We start from the raw sequence: 22,180 nt of genomic DNA on the forward strand, positions 1-22,180 counted from the left end.
AGCCTGCTGCTTCTTCCAAATGTAGGTCAGGTTGCTCCAAGACAAATACCAAGCATCATTATCTGTCCTTGCCAGTCCCTGCTGATTCTGTGTCTGCAAAGGACACTGCAGGCTTCCGTCACTGCAATAAGAGAGGACGGCAGGCACGCCCAGGTTAATGAAGTCCAGGCAAAGAACGTGCCAGGAATCACGTTTTACTACATACTTTGGTCCAGAACAAGTATCACCATTCAAATGAGCCCCTAGGAGCATCTTAAAATCTTACGTATTTAGCCAAAAGTGGATCCTACTGACTGCCCCCTAAAACTCAACAGACACCCAAATTGCATCCATTTTAATGCATCGAATGTTGTTTGCTGAGGTTTTATCCAGAAGGAATCAATAGTTCCTGTTGAAGGGAGGAACACTCAGGTGCTTAGAGCTGGGGAAGGTGTCTTCTCCCTCCCTTCCTTGGGAGCTTCGAGTGGCACTGTGGCCATGAAGGGTCCTAGTGGGAAGAGATTCGCATTTTAGCTTAACTGGTTACTCAGAGGTAGTGAAAAACATCTGAAGTCTTCCAGGTCATCTAGAAAAGGAATTGGTAAACTGTGACCCAGGGGCCAAATCTAACACCCAACCTGTTCTGCAGGGCCCACGAGCAAAGAGGCAGGGATGGGTACGGGGTCGCCGAGCACTGCTTCTTTCTGCACATCTGGCCAAAGCCGAGACCCTGGCTGGCCCCTGCAGAAAAAGCCACCAAGCCCTGGTCTGGAATGCACTTAGGCCAGTGCCCACAACAGGGGTTGGTGTTTGTATCATTCTTTTTTTTTTTTTTTTTTTTTTTGCAGTACGCGGGCCTCTCACTGTTGTGGCCTCTCCCATTGCGGAGCACAGGCTCCGGACGCACAGGCTCAGCGGCCATGGCTCACGGGCCCAGCCGCTCCGTGGCATGTGGGATCCTCCTGGACCGGGGCACGAACCCACGTCCCCTGCATCAGCAGGCGGACTCTCAATCATTGCTCCACCAGGGAAGCCCTGTATCATTCTTCCTTTTGAAGAACTCCGCCTCCCCTCACTGCCCCATGTGCTCCTCTGGACAACCCAGCAGGCTCCAAGCAGCCTCCTGCTGGAACCTCTGCTTCCTCTGCACCTCAGGGTCCACGTGCATCCAGGGGGCAGCGCTCCTTTCCTGGGCAAACGGTAAAAGCCCTTATCCGCATCCCAGGGGGCGTGTGGGTGAACTGACTGATTACTGGACATTCATACCCAAAAGCCACTTTGCACAAATAACACATTTCCGGGGCTGGCCATGCTGAGGTTTTTTTACTTACGTCCACCTGCCCCACAGAGCAGCAGGAATGAGCAAAATGTGACCTGGAGGCGAAATCCAACCCCAAACCTTCCAAATTGTTCTTTTTCTCTAGAGTCAGGTCCAGACTCGGCCAACAAGACATGAGGGTTCCCCAGGGAAGGCTTCCAACTGCTCTGCTCAAATAATTTTAATGCTTTTGACACATGGTTTTCCATTCCTATAGCAGACAGGCTGAGCTCTGGGGCCACGACATCCCCACCACGCTCAGCAAACCCAAACGTCCAGGGCAGCACACGGGCCAACTCTCGTGTTCAGGCTCTCGCCCACCCAGCTCTGATGGCTCTCACTGTCCCTGCCAGCCACTGGCCGTCTAGTGTCTTCCCTGAGAGGAATTCTGCAAGGTCTCCTTTGACTTGACATCTCCCGTGATATCTAGTGCCCTCAGCTGCCCAGCTGGTGGGAGCTCTGTCCCCTAAGAGCAGCTGAGCACCTCAGATAAGCACGAGAGGAAGAGGAAGCAGGAGAGACAAACTCTCAGACACCCACTGACGGTGAAAATGTTACCAAGAGATAAATGTTTAGGATTCACATAGCCTTGTACGTGGATGAAATCCGGCAGTACGTTAAAGGAGTATGTGCCTGACCAAAGAACACATGGATGACTCCATATTAAGGTCATTTATGTAATTCATCATTTTCATAATACATCACAGATCAAAAAGACAAATACCATTTAAACTGTTTCTAGAAAGTCTCCTGGCAACATGCAGCATCCACGTCTGATTAGAAGAAATAAAGAAGAAGAAAAAGGAAGGAGCTTAATAAATAAGAAACAGGAGGAAACTTCCATGATATGATAAAAGGAAAAGAGAGGGGGGAAAAAAAAAAGAATTCAGTAAGGAGACTTGTTCCAAAATAAGTAAACAATACTTCATAGCCTTCCTGCATATCAAAAAGTAGTTATTGAAAAAACATAATAGGAAAAATATCTCACTCACAACCACAAATAGCTAGAAAAAAAAATGGAACAAAAAATCGGCCATATCCACGTGAATACAGCCATAAAAGTTTACTGGGAAACTATACGTATTTGAATAAATGGAGAATCACGCCATTTTTTCTGGCATGTTTTAAAGACGTCAGCTTCCCCTAAATGGCTCTACAAAGTTAACATCATCACAATAAAATTCATTAAAGAAATTTTTTGGAAGAGGGAAGAAAAAAGGATTGCAGAAGATGAGCCTTAGGCTCTCCACATGATTAAATATATAAGAAAAGCCAGGGAAGTTCTGAGTAAGAATAATGAAGGGCACTCATACAACAGATGTTAAAATGATTTTGAAAAATCAGTAATTAAAGCCATTTGGTAGTAAAAACCAAAATAGAAAGACTGATTAACAGAACAGAATGAAAAGTCTGCAAAAAATTCACAAAGGAAAAGTAGATGTTAAAACAACGGCAGAATTTTAGAAGAAACTGAAATACGAGAAACTTGCCAGCTAGAATGCAATCAGGGAAACCCCTCTTCCAAGCTTTCCACAGATTTCATATATTTTTCCATCTGCCATTCCTTCCCAGACACTGCAGCAGTATCCAGTGAACCTTGATGACCCTGACTTTTTGCACCCACTCAGTGCCCCAGCGGGCGCGTTAAAACGTTCCGCACATCCTGGCTCCCCTCGCGCTCTGCAGCACCAAAAAAACATCGACGCTAACAGTAAGAGACAGCCAGCGAATCCACTGCACTGGTTTTGAAATGCTAACTGTTGAGCATGTTTCTGTCAAAGTAACACAACTAAGATTGTGCCGTTGCCTGTGTAAAGACCCATGAAATCTCCCTTCACCTGCAGGGAAAAGTCCACATTCTTTAACACGGCATAAGGGACACTCCATAACCCAGCCCCTGCCGACCTTCCCCCATCCGCAGTCTCTAGTTCTCCCCAGAACAGCTTTATCTCCTCTGCTTCTCTCCCTCTCCAAACAATGCTCACAGGGTCCTCTGAGCAAATGTCTCCTCCATTCGCTGCTGCCCACCCCCAAGATCTGTCACCGTTAATAACCCCGACTCTGCACCGGAGTCCCTTGTGAATAGGTTTCTCGTGCCGCTCGTATCGTACTGTATCTTTTCACATCATCTTATATTACTGTCTATGTGCCCATCTCCCGCTCAGAGAGCAGAGCCTTTAACCTCTCTCTGCCTCCAACTCCTCATTTATGAATGATCATAAAGCCACACCTACACAAAAATGATGACTAATTAAATGAGGCTGCACATGTAAAGCACCTGGATGTGCCTAGCACAGAAAAGCATCAATATTAGCTATTGTTATTGTTACAATTATCTGCTCTCTTTTTCTTCTTTTCATCCCATTTCAGTAGCCTGCCTGGGACTGGTGAAGTCACCGGAACGTTTAATCTGTACCAGGAGATATTTTCTTTTGTCTGCTTTTCTACGTATTCATAATGAACATATATTATTCCTAAGATTAAAAAAATATTTTATTCTTAGAAATTATCTTAGACGGGGCATGTCTGATGAGTCCTTTCCAGCAGAAATGCCGTGGGTGAATTTATCTTCAGGACACGGTGCCTGAAAGCATTAACAGCTCCATGTTAAGACGACCCCGAGTCATCTACTGACCTCAAGATCACTTTGTGCCTCTGATAAGCCACATAGGGCCTGTGATCGATAATTTTAATGTGGAATCATCGCAGATGTTTACACCCATATATTCTCCCTGCTGAATAACGTCTAGAGAGCATTCCAATATTGCTTTAAAATTCCCAAGTGTACATTTATGTTACAGTTCAAAAGGTTGCCACTGTGCACGGTTAAGCTCTCACATGAATATTCTGATGCGGTACCAGACGGGGGTCACAGCCCGGAGCTGTCGGCTTGGAGTGAACCCGGAATACCCATCACAACCATCAGAAACAGTGTCCTGACGAGTCAGCTCAAGGATGGCAAGGGGGCTACTCCAGCTGCTCAGACCGGTATTAACAGATAAAGGGCCTCTGCCTTAGCCCAAGATGAATCTAAGGATCCCCCAAGGGAAGGGGAGTTCCCCAGTGGTCACACTTACACACTGAATGAGGCAACAGCGGGGTGTGGCCCAACGGCTCGGGCCTCGCAGGGAAGAGACTCAAGTTGAAGCCTCGAGTGCACACAGGCAAGACGGACGGCAGTGCGGCCAGGGCCACAGACGCTGAGCTGCCCGACTTCCACTTCCTCAACCCGAGAATCGCAGGCCGGACTCCTGTCCCTCTCAGCTCCAAATTCTAGCATTTTATGATTGTCATGGGGATAATGAATTACAAACTGGCATGGTCCTTAAGAAGGGCTTTGGTGAACAGCTCACAGCACACAGACTCGGGAGAGCTCTACGCACTCTGCTTGCTGAGATCTACTGAATCCGTGTAGCTCAAAGGCCATCGCATTGGGAGCTGTTGGCCCTTCTGTTTAATTTTTGTAGATATTATATTAATGGTCAGTTTTTACAGGGACTACCCAATGTTCGATGTACAGGTTGACAGGATAGGTTATCACTATAAAATAGGACCCCAGGTCATCTCATTCCCTCCCCACTCTTGCTTCGGGTTTGGGAACCGGTCCTCCCTTCTCTGCCCTCACGTGGATACACAACCACCCGTCTCTGCCACTTCTCTCTGCAAGCTCAGACTTGGGGACCTCTGGCAGCCTCTGACATGGTCCAGCTTCCCGTAAGCAGTATAGGCGTCTGGATTCCTGAGTCCTTCCCAGGCCCCACTTTAGGGGCGGTGATGGAGTTGGGGGTGGGGTGGGGTGCATATTCCCTCTTTAAGGCTGAGTGGGACAAAGGGCCACATGATCTCCATGACCCAGGCACCTGGCACAGAACCGATGTTATACATCTATGTGATGAACCCCTCACTGGTCTGACATTCACCATTGACACTACTTGGTGAATAACAGACCAGGAAGCTATTCCCCTAACAAAAACTGAAAAATGAACTAAAAGTAGAAAGAATCCTGTTCTTTTCATTCATGGAAAGGGCCAGGTGCTGAGACGGACACAATCTCCACTCTCCGGAGCTTACGGTCTGGAAGAAGAGGAAGCTACCACTGTGAAGGGGGCCCACGGGGTCTCTATGCACAGTGGGGAGGGCACGAGGACCACTCGGGCGAAGGATGCTGCTGGACTCCCTAGAGGGCAAGAGGAACGGGGAGGAGACGGTCAAGGTAGAGTGGGTAATGCCGACAGAGGGGTGACATTTGCAAAAGTGTCAGGCACGACAGATCACCCTGTTTAGGGATGGACAGGTGGGATGCCTGTCAGGGACAGGTAGTAGGGGTGAAGCCTGAAGGTGTTTTCAAAGCCCAGGTCGATGGCCTTGGAGGAAGCTGAGGAGGCTGAAATTTACCTTGAACACTATGGGGAAATACTGAAATCCTTCCAGAATTTTAAGCAGAGAAGTGACATTTTAGAAACACCACTATGGCCACAGTGTAGAAGCTGGTATAGAGGAGGACATCGCTGTACACCTGAAGACCAGATGACCACTCATGGCTCAGCCCCTTGGATGAATGATGTCCCCAAAGGCACGTGTCCCCCCACCCAGCCTCACTCAACGGGAGGCCACTGACCGACAAAGAAAGATGACCCCCGTCTACAATCCTGGTGCCCCTCAGGACTCTATATGTCAACTATCTTCTGATTCTTTTTTTCTAAATTATGGAAGTAATATATGATCATTGTGTTGAGTGAAATATACACTTGCCTTTAAAAAATTTCTTGTTTTTTACTGTCAGAAAATAAGATTTTGCCATAAATATAAGGCTGCACTGTGCTTCTTATATTTAACAAAATGTCATCCTTCCAAGTCAATAAACATAAATCTCAGCTCTTCTTTTTAAGGGCTGCATAATGTTCCATGGTATGGATACGACATGCTTTGCTTTACCATCCCTTTATTGATAGGCATCAAACAATGATCTAATAAATGTTTTTTGCCTCGATATCTTCAGGAAAGATTCCCAGACATGAAGGAGTTGGGCCAAAGGTTTGCATATTTTTTAATAGCTATTTTCAGATCACTTTCCCAAAAGTGGGAGACAATTCACATTCCCAGAGCAGTGCCCATTTCCCAGCATCATCTCCAGCACTTCTTATGATGTCTCTTCACCTGATGGATCCTAAACCAACACCTCGTTGTTGGTTTCAGCTGACCTTTCCCACCCATGAGGTTGAGCCCCTTCCCCTACAGTTAGTGGCCATTTGAATTTCTCTGAATTGCATTCCTCTGCCCATTTTCTACTGGCTCATCTTTCTCTCACCGATTTGCAGGAGCTCTTTCTACAGTAAGAATGAGAAGCCTTTGTTCACCTTAGGCAAACATTGCCCCCAGTCTATCATTTATCACATGACTTCATCTGAGGTATCCTGTTTAACGAAATTAAATGTGTTTTTCTTGTCCTTCACAGTTTCTCAGTTTCTGGTTTCAACTATGGTTTTTCTTTCACTCCAAAGTTTAACAAGTAATTTTTTTTAATTTGTATTTTGTTTCTAAACTGCTTGCCTGTCTATGCCAGGATTCATGTACCCAGAATAACCTCACATCAACAGCATAAAATTAAGGTATCCCCAACTGTACCCACCACATGGGGTTCTTTGAAACGCTCCTAAGAAAGACAAAGGGGCAAGATAAACATGATTTTCTAAATGGATTACAGAGAATCAAAAGCAAGAAAAATGTGTCAGTCGCCATCGTGTTCTCACGCCAACCTCATTAGACATGAGCCCCAAAGGACGGTCGCTCTCCTGACTCTGCTCTCTTGATTTGTACTTAAACTAAATATTTTAAAGCAGCAGCTAACTAAAAGCTGAGTCCCTTAAGCCCTAGAATCCATCCCACGGAGTCCACGGAAAACGAGAACCTGGGAGCCGAGCTGAGCCACAGTCATTGTCAGGCCAGCATCTCGGCGCTCCGGGGAGGTTGCTAAATGGACACTAAACGTGCAGTCCGAACCTGCTGGAGGGGGTTACAGGCACCTGTCTTTGGGGTCCAAAAACTTACGTTACAGCTTATAGGACTCGCTGTATCTTAATATAGTCCCTTCAAGACCTCTCCCCGCCCCAGACCACCAATCCCCTATCAGAAGACCTCTATCATAAGCTCCTCGAGGGTGGACCTCTGCTGCCTCACTCCCGATTCCCCCAGCCCCGCCTGGCACGGGGCCCGGCCCGGCGCAGACCCCCCGCCGGCACGTGGCCAAGCACGTACCCGAACATGGCGACCAGCAGGTTGACCAGCAGGATGTTGGTGGAGAGCATGTAGATGCACACCAGGGGGATGGTGACCCACTCGGGGAAGCGGGGCAAGCCGTGCTCGTCCAGCTCCACGCACAGGGGCTTGGACTCATTCCCCGTGAAGGTGCAGTGGGAGAAGTCGTACGTGGTACCTGAGGATGCAACAGCAGACGGGCGATGTGAGGACCCTCTGGAGGGGGCAGCGCTAAGGCACCACAAAGGTGTGATGCTCATGCAACGTGCTGGGCATTGTTCCAAGGCACTCTGTCGTGGGTAAGCCTCAGAATCAGGCGTTCAGCTACTCACTAAGCATTTATTGACTGAATAATAGTGCATTGAAATAATGCCATTTGCAGCAATAGGGATGGACCTAGAGATTGTCATACTGAGTGAAGTAAGTTAAAAAGAGAAAGACAAATATCATATGATATTGCTTATATGTGGAACCAAAAAATAATGGTACAAATGAACTTATTTACAAAACAGAAACAAAGTCACAGATGTAGAAAACGAACTTCTGGTTACCAGGGGGAAATGGGGGGATACCTTAGGACTGACATATACACAATACTATATATAAAATAGTTAACTAATAAGGACCTACTGTATAGCACAGAGAACTCTACTCAATACTACGTAATGACCAATCTAAAAAAGAGTGAACGTACGTATAACTGATTTACTTTACTGTACACCTGAAACTAACACAACATTGTAAATCAACTAGACTTCAATAAAAAATTTTTAAGTATTTATTGAGCAGCTACTATGAGCCAGGACTTCACTAGGATGGAAGATAAAAAGGAAGGCAAGGTAAACATGGTCTTTGCCCTCAGGGAGCTTCCAACCTCTTTGGAGGAATAGGCAGATGATTGATCACACAAGTTGAACATTTCAGCCCCTGAGAAGTGCTAAGAAGGACACGTACAGTGTGCTCCGTGGGCACAAACTGAGGCACCTCATCTGAGAACGGTTCCACAGGAAGGAAGCGTCTCTGAACTGAGGACAGAAGGATGAGTAGGAGCCAGCTAAATGAATGGGGAGAGATGGGTGCCCAGAGCATCTGGAGAGGGAACAGCACGTGCAAAGGCCCTGTGGTAGGGGGACTGGAAAGGTCTGTTGAAATGAGAGAACAGGATGTGCCGTTAGCATGTTAACATTTTTATCTTTATACTAAAAGCAACGGATAGCCGTTAGACTGCTTGACACAGAGCTGTGACACATCAGATTCTCTTTATTCAAGGATCCCTCTGGCTGCAGCACAGATCGCAAGGAGCCAGAGGGAGACGTGAGGAGGTTCTGCCTAAGAGCCACGTGGGAAGGGGATGAGGATGGCTTAGGGTAGTGGTGGTGGGGATGGTAACAAGTGGCTGGGTTTCAAAGACATTTAGGGGATAAAATCAACAAAACTAGCTGATGAACTGGAGGTGGGGGAGGAAGTCACAGGAGGCGTCAAGGACGTGACATCGAGGCTTCTGCTTTGCACATCTGTGCGACCGGTGGTGACAGATCCTAGAATGGGGACTTGCAGAAGGTCTGAGTCTGGAAGGGAGGATGGAGAGGTGGGTCTGGGAATCTCAGAGAAGGCAATGGATGTGAGTGTCTGGCCCTCTGGGAGTCGCTCCGGGCTACAGACCTTCATCCGAGCATGTGAGTTTGAGTTTAGTCCTGCCGGTCCGCCCAGCAGAACTGTCGGTGCTACACCCATTTTTACCTGCAATGGAACTGAGAGGCAGAGACGCCAAGATGCGTCCCAGGGCACACAGCACACACGTGGCTGGACCGGGATTTGAACCCCACCTGCCACTGGCTCTTTAGGTTAGTTACTGTGAGCTGTCCCTCACAGGACTAAAACCACGGACACGTAAGGTTGCCGTGAGGACAACACACACTCCCTTTTATGTAAAATGGTAAGTACAGCGTGCAGACGGGAAATGATAACAACAAGGTGCCTTCCCATCGATCACGGAAAAGAGCTGTTTCTAAGGTCTTGGAAGAGGCTGCAGCAAAAGAGGCCAGAAGGACCACGCGAGGCCACGGAGTTAATTGAGGAGACACCGAGGAGCTGAGAAGCAAGAGCACAGGACCAGGCAAACATCGGGGTGGGCTTCCCGTGGCAGGCAGGACATGACAAGCTCAGGCTACTGTCAGCATCACAGAGATGCTTTAGACAGTTTATCCAAAATGCACACCAGTTTGCACATGCCCGACACTTTCCTTATGTCAACTGGGTGTGGCCAAATCCATGCCATCTCTGCCACCATTAACCTGCCTCCGAAAGATAGCTGGCAGAAGGCTAATGCTGGAAGTTTAAATTCCAGGTTGCAGTGCAAAATTTTTCAATATTGCACTTTTTGAAATAAATGAGCACCCCGTCACTGTTGTACAGGACAGACTCGCAACACTCGTTTCTAAACCAGTGAGGCTCCTTGCTTTCATCGGCCACGTTGCTGTTGGAAATATGAGAAACACTCTTTTTAAAAAGGTTTAAAAATTGCAGGCTGAAATGTTGGGAACAAGCTTACAAGGTGGACGTAAGATCCCGCTCAGGAGAAGGAAATGGCTTTGAGGGTTAGTGTCCCCTGCCTGGTGTTGGCCAGATCCCAGCCGCCTCTGCTCCTAAGACAGTCCCCAGGGTCAGAGTGGGGAGCCTCAGAGGCTGGTTCTAGAAGCATCTGCCGCCTCCCAGCTGTCCCCCGCCCAGGCCACGTCAGGCTTACTGTCCACGTCGCTGGGCACTTGGCCGAACATGGCCAGGTAGGGCTCATAGATGACCGAGCGGAAGATCCACCTCCAGCGATGCTCATTCTGCCTGAGGATCCCTTGCCTGGCCACGCCGAAGGCCACCATCCACACGGCAAAGAGGAACAGGAAGAAGAACACGTCTATCAGCTGTCACGGGAGGACACGAGAGTGGAGTCAGGACTGCACCAGGGCGGCTTGTCCACTCCGCTGACCACGGAGAAGGACAGAGGCCCCTGGACCCTGGAACCTAAGGTGCCCAGCATTTGATCACTGATTTTTAAAAATGGCCATCATCACCCTTGGGTCTCGGGGCATCTCCTTCCCGGCACTAAAACTGACGGATGCATCTTTCCTTGCAGGTCCCCAAACCAGCGCAGCAGCAGAGACTTTCTGAATGAGACCAGCCTGGGAGCAGAAGAGGGATCCAACTCTGGACCCCCCTCCTCCTCTCCAGCTCACGTTCTGCAGACCCCTAAGCTATTGCCTTAGTTTTTTTTTCCTTAAGGAAAATAAAAGCTCTCCTTTTTAGACAAGAAGGCACCGTTTTATCTTTCTTAATGTTTTGCACACATAGCATGACTTCATGGTGACTTGATGCCCCAGATATGCTTTGAATTAAAACCACAAACTCAAGAAGCTCAGCACTGGAAAGGAACCTCCAGATGAGCTCATCCAAACGCCCATCTGATTTAAAGACAGAAACACGGGAGGTTTGGGTCACGTGGAAAACAAGCTGAGAGAAGCAACATCGTCAGTGTGTATCTTTCTGTTATTTGTCCCCATGGAACGGGGCTGGCAGTGCTTTCCCGAAGTCTGTATCGCATGGTTGTAAGATTAAAGTTCCAGTCCACGCTATGCTTCTAGCTCACTGCATGTCTCCAGACAAACATATTAACCTTCTTGAACCTGACTGTCCACATCTGTAAAATGGGTATAAAAGTCCCTCTCCCGCCTAGGCTCCTAGTGAGTTGGTAAGACTCAAGTGAAAACACTTGGAAACATGTGAAATCTAGAGATCTTTCTTAGCAACGCACTGAGTCACACTGTTTGCTCCTAACAGCCATCTTTTGTTAAATTTTAACCTGGAAGAGGGGTCCCTGATGAAAACACATCAAGAAAGTAAACCCTACTGATTGTGAAATGCAGCCATCACTCTATGCACAAAATCCTCCTCTCAACAATGAAAGGAACGCTGGATGCAGTTAGAAGAAGGACAACTAACTGCAAATATTCTTCATTCTTACCATCCTCTGCAACATGATAATCTTGGGTCCTAAATTCCTGCTGACCGTGAAAATGTGAATCAACCTGAGCGTGAATATAATGTAATCCAGGCAAAAAATCACTCGTCCGGAGTACAGCGAGGTTTTGTTAGAAGGGTAAAGCCTGTGGAAAGAAGAGGAAAGGAGCTGTGAGATGCTGACAAAAGATTTCAAAGTTTCGCTTTTTATCATTTTTATTTATTTCTGGATTTTATTTGCTAATTTTTTTAAATTTTATTGAAGTACAGTTGATTTACAATCAAAGTTTTGCTTTTAAAAATAACCAAACGTGAAGAAACAGCCAAAAGCCTGGGAACTGAGAGTAAGTGGAAATAGACCAGGGACATCACCGGCCCATCAGCCACTGAAAACCAAAGGCCACGTCTACTGCCCTCGTGGACTCCAGGAGAGGCAGGACACTTTAGTCCTTCATCCCAAATACTCCTGCAGGACCCAGTCCCGACATCGCTAACTTCCTGGCTCACAGGCCTCTACAATGACCCCGGCCACTTGGGACTTGACCCTGCCAGGTTCCCCCCAGTGAAACTTACCTCGTTTGCACCAGATCATCTGATTAGCTAACCACCTGCTGGCGCGTTCATTGAAAGCCATATGTGCTTTCTAACTGGAATGCTCTAGCAATCACATCCAACCGTGATTCAAATGCTGGGCCTTTGAAAGAGACCTACTGTATAGCACAGGAAACTCTGCTCAATGTTATGTGGCAGCCTGGATGGGAGGGGAGTCTGGGGGAGAATGGATACATGTATATGTATGGCTACGTCGGTCTGCTGGGCGCCTGAAACTATCACAACATTGTTAATCGGCTATACTCCAATATAAAATAAAAAACTTAAAAAAATAATGCTGGGCCTTTAACCCAAGCAGAAAGGGAGGGTTTTTTTGGAGGAGGAAACTGAGCTCTTACCCCGTTCATACTGTAGAGCGAGCACTCACTGTAAAGCATCTCGTTCTGGGGAGGTGTGAATATTAATGGTCAGGCTTCTCTGCTCCAATAGACCACGAGCTTCACCTTGAAGCTATTTGGGAAAGGCGGGCCGGAAAGGAGCATGGCTGGACAAGGTGGGCCAAGGTTTGTATGCACCCCAGTTTCCCTATCACCGGGCGTCATATTGCTTTTTGCCTTCAACCGTACTTTTCAACTGGTTTTGCTAATCCTCAGGGATTGAGGAGCTCTTGTAGCTGGGAGGGCAGTCTCCAGAACCAACATTTAAGTTTAAGTGAAGTGTATGTTAGAAGATTGTATGGCCCCAAACGAAAACACTGTGTTATATTTAACACCCTCATCATTCTCTCCTCGATTTCTAATTCTCTCCCCAAATTCTATAAGCACAAAGAGAAAAACCATGAAGAACCCTTTTTCAATTACAGATCACCAGGAGGGGGGAAGAGAGGAGACCCAGCTTTATGCCAACCAAGCTGTGTCTCTAAGAGGCAGAGACAATGGGCGTTTGTAATAATCTCTAAATGGGGGCGGGGAGAGCACATGGCAACAGGGCAGCCCCAGCCTGGCTCAGCCTCGGGCCATGTGATGGGAAGAACCGGCACCGCTGCAGTAAGAAAACATTTTTTAAAAGGAATAGCAGCCTCTTTTCTGAATGGAATTCCAGAGATAGGCTATATTCATAAAATAATGGGACCATAGTTCATCCTCTCTCTCTTATCTTGGGCTTGAAACGTCTTTCCTCCGCCTTTCCACCCAAGAGAATCCCAAAACACCTGAAACTTGAAAACGTGGTGAGGACTACTTACCGAAATACGATCCCTGCTATGAAATAAAAGAGCCCAAGCGTATCCATGATGTTCCACAGGTCAGTAAAATAATTCACCCCATTCATGTACCACTGCAGCACAGAGAGGGACAGAGAGAGGACACAGCAGCTTGGAAACATCAACCGCTTCTGGATTTATTCTTGCTCACAGATTTCTTTCCATATCCTTTTTGAGCCCATGATGCGCCAAGTACGCCCTGCAACTGCCCTGTGCTGTTCCAGGGGGATTGGAAAGTAGGTTGCATGCTTGCTATGCTGTTATTCATGTGTTACTAACAAAGTCAAGATAAAAAGACTCGTGGATCCCAACTGTTTTTAAAGAGAAACCTGCAGAGAGTGAGTACAACCTGTGTGGGCAAAGGTGGAACGCCCCTCCCCATGGCTGCCACGTACAGTGGTGTAGGCTGTGCACTGCACAACTCTAGAGGGTGTTATCCATACTGCCGTCATCACAGATTTGTGTGTTTACTGTAAAAATTTTCTGGCACATGGCAATAAAGCATCTTATTAAAGAAACTTTTTAAAAAGTTTTAAAAACTTTTTTGCACACAGGTGCTATGTGTGGCAGCTAGGAGGACAGACGTGGTCACAGAAATGACCGACGGGAAGAGTGTGCCACAAATCAAGAGTGATCCTTCCATCATGATTTGTATATATCGGTCATGATTTCTCAGAAGAAAGCATGTCAGGAAAACACTGAAAGAGGGATAAGATTAACCATTAGAAGGCTGCATCTGGACAGCCTCTCTGGCAATGCATACGCTGGATTTGAGGGATTCCAGGGTGGTCATCTAACCCTTTCATTCATCCATCCACTCAAAACATATTTACTGAGAATCCACGGGATTGCAAACACCTGTGCTGGGCTCCTGGGACACAGAGACATCACCGGATTGGGGGTGATGTCGACACTCAAGGAATCTACCGGCCCACGGCAAAGACAGACGTTAAACATGTTTAAAATGAAACGTGATAAGGGTCGGAGGGGAGGTAAGATCAAAGGACCAAGTGAGCTCAGATAAGGAAACCACCAGACTTGTGCACGGCAGGAAAACAACAGCAAAGATGTGTCATCAAAGGAACGTGCACTTTTCAAATCTACTAAATGAACCACCAACATGGGTCCACCTGCTATTAAGATATCTTACTTCCTATTCTGCACCTGAAACCAAGGCCTAAGATAAAGCAGCAAAGGAACTTGCCCTTAGGCAGAAAGCCAGCAAGTGATGGGTCTTAGGGCTCTGAAATGTGGTTTCCTCTCTCCAGCATCACCCTGCTTCTTTAGAACCCCCCCCCCCACACACACACAGATCCCACCATCTTAGACTTGGATTTAAGAAACATCATCGGTTTCTCAACAAGTATTTCTTTTCACTCATTTATAAATGCAAACAGCAACTTTAGTGGACAAAGGGGTGAGGGTGTTATGAAATCAAGTACCAAGGAAATATTAAAATCCCCCAGGTGTGAGCAGCCCAATTTGACCATGTTCTCCTGTGGGATGGCTGAACGCCTGGGCTCAGAAATCCAGTCAGGATTCCTAACTGTCCATTTGGGTGGTCCCAGTGAAACTGATCACCACCCACCAAGAGCCATTTGCAAGATGAGGGTAGTTGGGACAAGCTCTACCTGCCACCTGCTTCCCTCTTTGAAACCCTGGCCTGAGAGGCAGGTAGGCACAGGGCAACAGGGCAGCCCCAGCCTGGCTCAGCCTCGGGCCACATGACAGGAAGAACCATAAGTAGAGCCAGTCTGAGGTTGGGAAGCACGGTTGCAGTAAGAAGACATTTTAAAAAAGGAATAGCCGCCTCTTTTCTGGATGGAATGCCAGCGATTGGCTATATTCATAAAATACCGGGAGCGTATCTCATCCTATCTCTCAGGATTTGGGGATTCAAGGGCCTCAAGACTGAACGTGCTCTCCATGAAGGGCCGCTGGGACTTACCTCACTTTAAATAAACATTCACAGTCTGTTTAATAGACCTAAGAGCTATTTAGCAACTATGTTTGCACTTATTGATTGCCTTGGTGAAAAATTCCAATTAACATAGCAACCTCTGTCTCCTGGGCAAGGGGACACAGGGAGACACTGACAAGCATGCATTTGACACCCAGACACTATCTGAAGCAGGTAACATCCTGCCTGGTTTTGCTTTTTGCTAACAAATGTGAATTAGGTTAATTAAGACAGTACCAGGCCGGCAGAGCTGATTGAGGAAACCAACCACAATGAAGGATTCCAAAGGCCTGAGTCTGCAGACCCGAAAGGGAAACAGCGACCCCAAGTGTCAGAGTCCTGTAATGACAGGAATCAGCAAGGCTGTGCTGTGGAGATGGGGCTCACAGACCACACAGGCAGAGCTGCTCCCTGCCAGCAGGGGTGGCCTTGACTCCACGCTCCTGACCTTAAGCACAGGCACGTCCCTCACCATCGCCTTAATATGCAGGACTGCTGAATTCAAACTGCCCCTGACGCAGACGTACAGAATGGACTTGAGGACACGGGGAGGGGGAAGGGGAAGCTGGGACGAAGTGAGAGTGGCATGGACATATATACACTACCAAACGTAAAATAGATAGCTAGTGGGAAGCAGCCGCATAGCACAGGGAGATCAGCTCTGTGCTTTGTGTCCACCTAGACGGGTGGGATAGGGAGGGTGGGAGGGAGACACAAGAGGGAGGAGATATGGGGATATATGTATATGTATAGCTGACTCGCTTTGTTATACAGCAGCAACTAACACACCACTGTAAAGCAATTATACCCCAATAAAGATGTTAAAAAACACTGCCCCTTCAAAAATAACTTTTACAAAGAAACAGAGGACACACTTGGACAAAGCTACACATCGCTAATACCATCCATTATGAAGGCAGAACAGCTGGGACTCAGCCAGACCCTGTGGGCATCACATCAGGCCTGGGGAGTAACTGGGAAGCACATCAGAAACCCAGAACCTCCCCGAGGCTCCTGCCCACCGTCTGCCCCCACTCAGTGTCCCTGCTCTGTGTCTCTCCTGAGCAAAGCTCCACACACTCCACCTGCCGGGGGCCCCTCTCCGTGCAAAAGTGCACCTGTCCTGAGTCTCCTTCCTGCATGACCCGAATAAGGGATGAGCAGTTAAATGTACATGAGAATCTGAAGGGAGATGCTTGTGACGTAAGGACTCCAAATTTTACAATCCCAAGTCCTCTAGGCCAACCTCCCCGTCAACTCAAGACTCGCTCATTCAGTGCTACTGGCGGCGCTCACCTCCTCTCCCTGAAAGCTCCCAGAAAAGACCCTGCCGGTCATCGCCAGCTGGTAGAAAGTCCATGAGGACAGAGATATCTGCCTGTTTGGTGCATCGCTGTATCCCCAGGGTCTAAGACACTGCTTGTGGTAGGTGCTCAATAAATATTGGTTGAAAGAAAGACTGTGTGAATGAAGTGCTTGGCTTAAGCCGGGATGACTCTCCCTGCATCCTCCTTCCGGGCCAAGCTCTGCCCCTAGAGCAACCCAGGATAAGTCGTCTCTCTAGACCTCATGCTCCTTTAGATTCCTGGAGGACACAAACGACGTTTGGACTCTGTGACTTTCATGCAGCCGGGAGGCAGGGTCGGGAACGGGACAAGGAGAGAAATGCTGGGAGCGTGAGCGAGGGGCAGCCAGCAGCAGGAAAAGAACTTTCCTTTTTACCAACCATTCCAAGAAGCTGCCAACAGCACCCTCTGCTCAAAAGGGTACGTCTGAGCCCCCCCCTGCCAGCTTCCTCCCCACGTGCCCAGTGCTGGCTTCACGGTTCCCCCCTCACCCTCAGTCACAGCACATCTCTGGGGTTGAATCAGGAAGACCCCGCCTTGTCAATTCGGTTTTTAAAAAAAGATACACGCACTTGCCAGAAACGTGACAACGCCCACTCCTGTGCTAGGCCCCGAGGATCAAATGTGAATAAGAAACAAACATCTGCGTGAAGTCATTTCCATGCCACCCAATTCTGGGCAAGAGCAGAGTATGTGTGAGGAGCTGGAACGCCCCAGTGAAGCTGGTGCCGGACGAGAGGGGCAAGGCTTGCAGGTAGGACACCCCGTCCTCTTGCTCCCCTCGGTAACTTCATGGTTATATGTAGGTCAAGTCATTATGCTGTATACCTTGAAAGTATACAGTGCTGTATGTCAATAATATCTCAATAAGCTGAAAAAAATAACCACTTGCAGTAGGAAACATGCCCATTTAAGGATGGGGAACCAGAAGGTCAAAGAAATTAAGTAAGTTACTACCATGCTATTTGCAATTCCTGCTGGTTTCTCTCTCTCTCTCTCTCTCTCTCTCTCCATTTATTTGTGCTCATGACTTATTTGCCCCACTGGGCCTCCCCGTCCACAGAGGATGAGAGGTCTGCTGGTCTCTCAAACAGGATGAGATGCAGGGCTTTCCCCCCGCAGTCAGACAAACCCCTCCAAACTCACCCTTTCATCCTCTCCTCTGCAAAAGCCAAACTTTCTCTTTCATGTGCCTTTGAAAGGTGGTCAACCACGCCCGGGAGCACAGCAAAGGAAGGGAGTCAGGGCCCCAGCACCCGACTGGTCTAGGAGGGAACACGTGCGACCCCGTGCAGCGCCAGCTCCTGTGACAACGTAACTCGGGAGCTTCCTAATTTAAAAGCTCTTGGTTAACTTTCTCACAATGGCCAGGGCCCATTCCCGTTTTAAATGCTGACTCTCCTTCCATCTTTCTCTGCTTCTCTCCAGGAGGATATTTTCACACCCTGGCTGCTGATACACAGAAGTCAAAAAAAAAGAGAGAGAACTAGCAAGTAAAACAAGGCCTCTGAGACTATATGGAAGGGGCTGTGAGTTGAACTGCATCCCCTCCAGATTCATGCATTGAAGTCCTACCCCCCAGCACCTCAGGATGTGACCTTGTTTGGAAGTAGGGTCCTTGCAGATGTAATTAGTTAAGATGAGGTCATACTGGAGCAGGATGGGCCCCTGATCCAATGTGATTAGTGTCCTTATGACAAGGGGAGATTTGGACAGAGACATGCACACAGGGAGCATTTGGTGTGAGCATGAGGTCAGGGATTGAGCAATGCATCTACAGCCAAGGGACAGCAGAGATGGCCAGCAAATCTCCAGAAACTGGGGACGGGCCTGGAACAGGTTCTCCCTCACATCCTCAGAAGGAACCAACCTTGCCCACAGCTTGATCTCAGACTTCTGGCTTTCAGAACAATGAGATGATGAACTTGTGTTGTTTAAGCCGCCCAGCTGGTGGTGCTTCATCATGGCAGCCCTAGCCCTAGTGAGCTAATACAGAAGTGCCCTGGACTGAACTGTGACCACTTGAGCCAATGCCTGGGGCACCCATGAGGCTGATCTGAAGTCATAGAAACCCTCTGCACGTCAGCAGGACCAGGTCCTGGGGGAGATTTGCTGGTAGACAGAAAGCCTGATAATCTTGCATGCTCAACACACTTCTACCTGTACTCCATCTCCAGCCTGCGTCTGCACCTTCCACCTACTAGGCAAGCAAAGGCAGATCCAGGACACTGGTACCAGGACTCCTGCCACCCCTTGTGCCCATGGCAGACACTTCTAATTCATTAAGATGTTCTCCTGCTGAAAATAGAGGCTCAGAATCTTTCTCAACCCAGGGCTCCTAGAAGCCACCAAAAAAAAAAAAAAAGAATCTATTAGAGTTAGCATGATAGTCAAAACAATTTAGGAATCCTATTCCAGGCAGCAACTCTGTGGGGTCCAGAACAGCATCCTTTGCCCCTCCAAATATCTGGTATCACTTGGCACAGTACCTTGTACACTGTGAGCACCTAGGCCATACATGTTGAATGGATATGTTTTTCGGTTTGGGCTCATATGGGACAAGAGTGACAGCAACAGCAGTTCTCAAATATTTTGTAAACTACCATCTTAAAAGGATTTTCTGGGATGACTTTTCGTGATGGTTTAGGGACAGCACTGACCTCCACCATCAACATTTATTCATTCAACAATTATTAACTGAGCACCTGCTACGTGCCAGGCCTGGGCTAAGTTCAGATTAAGGGTGGGAAGAGGATGCCAAACAATGCAGATCCCAAGAAACTAGAGAAAACACCATGAATAAATGACAGGAACTCCCTGAAATTCACAAGGACGAATATGAATTTCTGACATTGTCAATCTGACATGCTGGGCATTGAGATGCTCTTAGCTGGAAAGTCCTTCCAATTCCCCTGCCACTCATGGTGCTGCCTACCCCAGTGACAGTAATGACAGGATCACAAATGGCTCCTGATGATGGGAGTGGGTTTAAAAGTCCAAGGTCAACCTGCTCTTTGAACACATTCCCGAGTGATTCATCTCCACCAATTAACGTTAATTAGAGAGCAAAGCTTGGGCTTGGGGCTAGGAGATCTCACGGAAGAGCGTCTTCATGTTCATTGGTGGCCACCAAATGAGAACATTTATTTGGGGGAAATAATGACTTTGGAACTTGAGGAGCAACTTCTGCTCCCCTTTGGCATTAGGAAGATGCCGCTCACTGAAGAAAGGAGGGGGGGCCCCACGTCAGGGCTGACCTACCTGTCTCACTTCATCACAGAACAGGACAAAGACCAGCGCATAGAGGACCAGCTCCGGGGGTTGTGGCACAGGGTGGAAATCCATGAGCAGCACGTAGGCAAAGAGCAGGAGGAAGGCGATATAGAAGACCACGTTCCAGGAGAAGACCACAAACGGGGAGGTGAAGAAGGCCACGTAGTACCACAGGAGCTTCCTGTGTTTGTCAAGGGGCTTCTTCCTGGACCGAGGAGGGACAGCACTGTCACCATCCTGGCCAACATCACTGCACGGGCTACACCTCTCCTCTGAACACCGATGAACATAGACCCACAGCTGGGCCAGGGACAGGTGGTGTCCAAATTGGGCTCTAAGTTTGACCCAGCCAAAATTCAGCCTCGGCATTTCATGCTTAATAGATCCAAATTCTGCCTCAGATATTGAAGACATGAGCCCACTTCTACCTCTTTGAAATCAAACCTGGGGGAAACCCACGGAGATCCCAGACCTAAAGTGCAGAGACTAGAGTGAACATTGTAATTTCCAGGCCTTGTGATCCTTTGCACAAGAGCACACACACACAGATGCTTGTACACACACACAGATGCTTGTACACACACACAGATACATGTATACACACACAGATGCTTGTACACACACACAGATGCATGTACACACACACAGATGCTTGTACACACACACAGATGCATGTACACACACAGATGCTTGTACACACACACAGATGCATGTACACACACACAGATACATGTACACACACAGATGCATGTACACACACAGATACATGCACACAGATACATGTACACACACAGATGCTTGTACACACACACAGATGCATGTACACACACACAGATGCTTGTACACACACACAGATGCATGTACACACACACAGATGCATGTACACACACAGATGCATGTACACACACAGATACATGCACACAGATACATGTACACACAGATGCTTGTACACACACACAGATGCTTGTACACACACACAGATGCATGTACACACACACAGATGCTTGTACACACACACAGATGCATGTACACACACACAGATACATGTACACACACAGATGCATGTACACACACAGATACATGCACACAGATACATGTACACACACAGATGCTTGCACACACACACAGATGCTTATACACACACACAGATGCATGTACACACACAGATACATGCACACAGATACATGTACACACACAGATGCTTGTACACACACAGATACATGCACACAGATACATGTACACACACAGATGCTTGCACACACACAGATGCTTATACACACACACAGATACATGTACACACACAGATGCTTGTACACACACAGATACATGCATACAGATACATGTACACACACAGATGCTTGCACACACACAGATACATGCATACAGATACATGTACACACACAGATGCATGTACACACACACACAGATGCTTGTATACACACAGATGTATGTATACACACACTCACACACGATTATGTGCCTTGGTTTCATACCTAAATGATACAAAGCCACAGCCCACCAAGGGTATAATAAACAGACACAGGATAATCTTCCAGTTCTTGGTGTCTCGGGAAATCTCTCCGTACCATTGCTTGGAAAGAAAATTCTACAGGAAACAGAGACAAAGGACACAGGTCCTTATTAATGCAATGACATGCTGGATGGTGTGCGACCTTTCTTCCCAGCCCTCAAACCTCTCCAAATAAATAACTCTCTGAATTGAGATCTTTATTCTTTTATATTAGTTACCTGGATTTTAAGGGGCTATGATTCAACCATATAAAATTCTGTTTGATTTTCAGTCCTTTTCTATGTTGGGTTCTGTGAACTTTAAAACAGAGGTTGTATGAGTCCAAATTCACTAAACCTATGAATTTTAACCAACTCTAATTCTTACTGTGTACGTTTAAACAAGCACCTCTGTAGCTCCTTTTCCCTGAAAGATCACAAATTCACACGACATCCAGTGCTATCTGCGGGGCCCCAAGGATTCATTTCTGGAGGCAGATAGGTGACACCTGTCAGGACACTGAAAGGAAGTCGGCAAGAGAGAGACCACTGGTGTCTCAACACCCATTTGAGCTAAAAAGGCATGGAAAAGCTTTCCCCAGAACGTATCAGCCCCTGAAAGGTGGAACAGGGCCTCCCACAAAGGCAGGAATTAGAAATTCGTTTTGTCTCTGACAACAGCACTGAAAGTCAACACAGAAGGGGTGGGCATAGGC

At 47.5% G+C, this 22,180-nt stretch overlaps 1 protein-coding gene across 2 annotated transcripts in view; it reads right to left on the reverse strand.

Moving 5' to 3' along the window:
* Nucleotides 1-22,180, reverse strand: part of TRPM8 (transient receptor potential cation channel subfamily M member 8) — an 88,481-nt gene that overhangs the window by 16,715 nt on the left and 49,586 nt on the right. For both annotated transcript variants that reach the window (XM_060151220.1, XM_060151219.1), the window contains exons 15-20: nucleotides 21,449-21,561; nucleotides 19,944-20,160; nucleotides 13,359-13,450; nucleotides 11,568-11,709; nucleotides 10,299-10,470; nucleotides 7,553-7,730 (exon numbers count right to left, since the gene is read on the reverse strand). In XM_060151220.1, coding sequence (XP_060007203.1) covers nucleotides 7,553-7,730; nucleotides 10,299-10,470; nucleotides 11,568-11,709; nucleotides 13,359-13,450; nucleotides 19,944-20,160; nucleotides 21,449-21,561 — 914 coding nt within the window. The remainder of the gene's footprint in view (nucleotides 1-7,552; nucleotides 7,731-10,298; nucleotides 10,471-11,567; nucleotides 11,710-13,358; nucleotides 13,451-19,943; nucleotides 20,161-21,448; nucleotides 21,562-22,180) is intronic.

This window comes from Lagenorhynchus albirostris, chromosome 6, assembly GCF_949774975.1.
Source record: "Lagenorhynchus albirostris chromosome 6, mLagAlb1.1, whole genome shotgun sequence".
Classification (NCBI taxonomy): Eukaryota; Metazoa; Chordata; class Mammalia; order Artiodactyla; family Delphinidae; genus Lagenorhynchus; species Lagenorhynchus albirostris.